At 54.1% G+C, this 4095-nt stretch overlaps 1 protein-coding gene across 1 annotated transcript; it reads right to left on the reverse strand.

The window, feature by feature from the left end:
• Positions 1 to 969: 969 nt before the first annotated feature.
• Positions 970 to 4089, reverse strand: LOC103583862 (neuronal PAS domain-containing protein 4-like). Its single transcript, XM_008565060.1, has 3 exons — positions 3958 to 4089; positions 2400 to 3835; positions 970 to 1716 (listed from the first exon to the last, which is right to left on the reverse strand). The coding sequence occupies exons 1-3, from the start codon at positions 4062 to 4064 to the stop codon at positions 1688 to 1690; spliced, it is 1572 nt and encodes a 523-aa protein (XP_008563282.1). The 5' UTR covers positions 4065 to 4089; the 3' UTR covers positions 970 to 1687.
• Positions 4090 to 4095: the final 6 nt, after the last annotated feature.

The following is a 4095-nucleotide window of genomic DNA, read 5'->3' on the forward strand; positions in this document are numbered from 1 at the left end:
CAACCAACCAGAGGAGGTGAGATTTGAACCCAGGTCTTTCTGTCTCCTAAGTTTATTTTGCTCCCCACCATACCCCGTGGTTGTTAGGTCCTCAAGCTTGGAGGAAAGCAGCATTAAAAAATTTTTTTTTCTCTTGATCCACTGAGTTACATTCTGCTCAGCTCAACTTTGCAGATCTAGAGGGGCCAAAAGGAGGGACCTCCTCATGCCATGCTTGGGAGAGAAGCCCCTGCTCCAGCCCAAGCCTGCCCTTTCTGGGTAGTCTGGGATGGGATGATTTGAGATGGTGGTTCTCCAGCTTTGGGAGCATGGATGGGACGCAGAGGACATGGATATGTTGCTCTCCTGTGCCTCTCACCAACGGTGAGGGCAAATCAACTGTTCCTTTGATGCTCAGTTTCTTCATCAGTGAAATGGGGCTAATATGCCTACCCAGAGGCTTTACTGCAGTTAATAAGAGACGTAAAAGTGTTTGCCAGCTGAAAGCTCTATGCAAAGATAAAAGAGGGGGTTATAATTTCCAGTGAGAATATTTAGGGCCCCACAAGTTAGTTGCTTCCCTGCAGGACCAGATGAAGAAAGAACTCATGTCCAGAAGTTTTAAACCCATGTCCAGGACCAACGCCAAGCTTTTCCATCCCCAAGCCCTCTGCTCCCTCCCACCCTGTGAGCTCTATAAGCCAGGAGCAGGGAGGAGACTCCAATATCCTCTAGTATTGGATGCCATGCACCTTGATGGCAAGAGGTGGCACCTGTTTCAGCTCCAAACTTTCCAGCTTCTAGCACAGCGAGGGCCATTCACGTGCAGACGTTGAGTGAATGAATGAATAAGTGCGTGAGTGAACGAAGACATGCCAGGGCCGAAAGCAGGTCCAGCCTCCACCTCCTGACCCAAGGCTCGCGTCTGAACCCCCTAACCTTCTCAGTCCCCCACCCTTCCCTTTTCTCAGCAGTGCACGACACCAGGGGTACCAAAAAGGCAAACTGGACTTTATTATAAAGTTGGCTACAAAGTCACCGCAGCACCACGAGGTGGCCGTCTGGACAGGCCCAGGCGGTCTGGCGGCCGGGTGAGTCCCGCACCAGGTACACGCACTTGTGCAAGCACACGTGTGATGGCAGGTCTGCCTTCCTCCATCGGAAAGGAACGTAGCGTCTCTTCGCGCCCCTCACCCCAGGCGCGGGGCGCAAAAGTCACAGGAAGGGCCGCCAGGGCGGCAGAGTCCATCGGAATTGAAATCCCGTTACTGGTGTGTAGAGAATTCTACGTGGGTGTCAAGAGCCCCTCAGGGCACAGGCCGGCCCAGGTGGGCCCTGCCTTTCCTCCACCAAGGCCCAGGGGTAGCTTGGCCCCCAGGAGTGGAGAACTAGCCCAGGCCAATGGGGCAGCGCGGTGGGGAAGTGAGACTCCCCCATTCTCCGCTTGAAATCCCATTCAAGGAAACTCACTACGAGTGAATACAGATTGAAATGGAAGCTGGGATCGCTCGAAGTCTCTTGATTTTAAAAAGAAGCTCCCCTCCCTTGCCCTCCCACCTCCCCCCCCCCAAATCCTACAGGGCCTGGGGAATCAGACATATCCCCCTCTGGCCCCCAGAATCCCCCCAACAGTCCCGGGGGGGTGGAGAGCGGCTCCACGTCTTGATGACAATATGCCATACTTGACGACGTTAAGTCACAGACTTATTCAAAACGTTGGTTCCCCTCCACTTCCATCTGCAGAGAGAGAGAGACAGAGAGAGGACAGTCAGTCAGGCCTATTGGGAAGCAGCGTCCCTGGGCTGAGGATGAAGTGCAGCGTGGCACAGAGTATGGGTTTCAGATACCAATGACTGGATGATCCCCAGAGGCAATTTGGCTGGATGGGACGAAACTATGGCCGTAGTTTTGGGAATGAAGGGACCGTAAGCAGGTAACTACTGAGACGGAGCTGGGGCTGAGCCCATCCTCTTTCTTTCCCCAATCTGTATAAACGCACTCTGTATCCCCTCTAGGAGGCAAGAATACTGAGACAAAGCTCCAGTTCCTCTTCTATCACTTTGTTGTGTGACCTAAGGAAAGTTTCTTTAACTCTGGGGCCTTGACTGTCTTCATCCATAAAATAAGGTTGTGATAACTGATCTAGGTCCCTCACAGAGCTAAGAAGCACGAATCTTCACCTCTTTATCTAGGATTCTCTAGCACTCTAGCTCACATCTCAACCTCTGCCTGCCGGGTCCACTTGTCCAAAACTTCCATATTAAGATTTTTATTTTTTCTTATCCTCACTGCTACCCTTGCTGATGTCATCCTCTTAATACAACTAAGGTATAGAGAGTGGACCTGACTCACCCAATTCCACCCAGAGTCTCACCGGCAGGTCAGGGACCTGAGTTTTTGGACATTTTGGCTGGACTCACCTTCATGGAAGCTGTCTTGAACTCGGCTCTGGAGTTGATGCAACTCATCAGTAAACCCATCGTAGGGGAATGCTGAGACACCTGTCTCAAAGGCGGTTTCGTATGTGGCCAGGTCCTCCAGGAAGCTGTGGTCTTCTGGGGACAGGTTGTTGCAAGGTGATGGGGCCCCTCCTGGGCCATCGGTCTCAGGATCCTCTGAACCCCATTCCCCATTGGGGTCTGAGGTAGAGAGATCCATGAAGATATCTTCCACGGGCGTCTCTTCCAGGAATATGTTGTCAGGGTCAGCCAGGAAGTCCAGCTCCTGGCATTTCCAAGGTTTCAGGTCCAGGCTGAGCACAGGGGGGCCAGCCCCCGACAGGGATAGGTTGGAGTCCAGAGGCTCCAGCCCTCCGAGTGGCTCCAGCCCGCCAGTGCCAGCATCAGCTGAGAAGGGCCTGTCCATGCCCTGAGCCAACTGGCTAATCTGCTGGATGAGACGGTCTATCTCATTCTGTTCCTTCTCAGAGTAGTGGAAGAAACTCTGCTTGACTGGAGAGGCCTCAGGTGTGAGCAGGCCTTCAGGCACCAGGGGGACATTCACAGAGAGGGGGCCCCGGAGCTGGGCTAGGGCCAGGAGTGTGCAGTCCCCATTACCAGGGCTGCTAGGACTTGGAGGCAACTTCTCATAGAGAAAACTGCATCCCTCCTGGGCGAAGTAAGTCTTGGTGGGGTTGGGGCTCAGTTGCTCTGGGAAAGTTTGGCTGGGACTGTTCAGGTGTGCTTGGAATGCTGTGCTGGGAGGAGTCAGCTGCTCATGGGCAGGGCTGCCCAAAGGCTCTGGGAAGGTGGCAGTGCTGGGAAGCAGCTGATCTGGGAAGGTGGAGGTGCAGGGAGTCAATTGGTCTTCATAGCTTCTGGCTGAAGTTTCTGTCAACTGACCTTGTAGTGGGCTAGTTAGTGGATCCGGGAAGGTTGCACTGCTGGGCGTCAACTGATCAGAGAAAGTTGCAGTGCTTGGAGTCAGCTGTTCTTGGAGAGAGTTGGATGGGGTGGGGAAGTGGGTCTGGAAGGGCTCATGGAGGCTGAAGAGGAAGGCACAGCCTCCTGGCTGGCGAGGTGTGTAGGGGGGAGTGCACACAAGATCCTTGCTCAAGTCTGCTTGGAGAGAAGGTTCAGGCCCAGAAGGGAATGTCAGGTAACTGAAGTCCAGCTCTTTGGAGGGTCGGGGAAGCTCTTCTGATGCTGAGACAACACCGAGTTCAGGAGCGCTGAGGAAACTGGTGCTTCTGGGAGCCCCCAGGGCTGGGGTGAAGAGTGGGTTAGCACTGGAGCACTGCTCCTGGGAGAGGATGTTCTCAGGGAATGAGGGCAGCACGGTTGGGGTGCCCAGGACATAAGCTGCCTGGGTGTCTTCGGAGTTCAGCTGCTGGCGGAGGCTCCAGGCTTCCGTGTCACTGGAGAGGACAGAAGAGGCCATCCGTAAGAGTTTGGTGTTCACTCCTGGAACACCTCCCCAATTTATGTCTCCTTCATGGCAACCTCAGCTGCCACCCCAGGTCCCTCCCTTACAGCTTACCTGATTGGGTAGTTATTGGCAGTAATGGGGCCCTCCAGACCTTCTGAGTATAACAGGCAGTAAATCCATGCCCAGCCTCCAGGCTTGGCCTGCAGTCTCACCACCATCTCTGCCTGAATATCTCCACTCTCAGCCACT

Source organism: Galeopterus variegatus, unplaced genomic scaffold (genome assembly GCF_000696425.1).
Source record: "Galeopterus variegatus unplaced genomic scaffold, G_variegatus-3.0.2 Scaffold29478, whole genome shotgun sequence".
NCBI classification, from domain to species: domain Eukaryota; kingdom Metazoa; phylum Chordata; class Mammalia; order Dermoptera; family Cynocephalidae; genus Galeopterus; species Galeopterus variegatus.

Bases quoted from the DNA above. Each gene is read 5' to 3' on its own strand.
- LOC103583862 (XM_008565060.1), bottom strand. From the start codon at position 4,064: ATGGTGGTGAGACTGCAGGCCAAGCCTGGAGGCTGGGCATGGATTTAC. The intron at 3,836-3,957 runs GTAAGCTGTAAG...TGTCCTCTCCAG, and splicing joins GCCAATAACTACCCAATCAG to TGACACGGAAGCCTGGAGCC. The intron at 1,717-2,399 runs GTGAGTCCAGCC...CTCTCTCTGCAG, and splicing joins TCAAGACAGCTTCCATGAAG to ATGGAAGTGGAGGGGAACCA.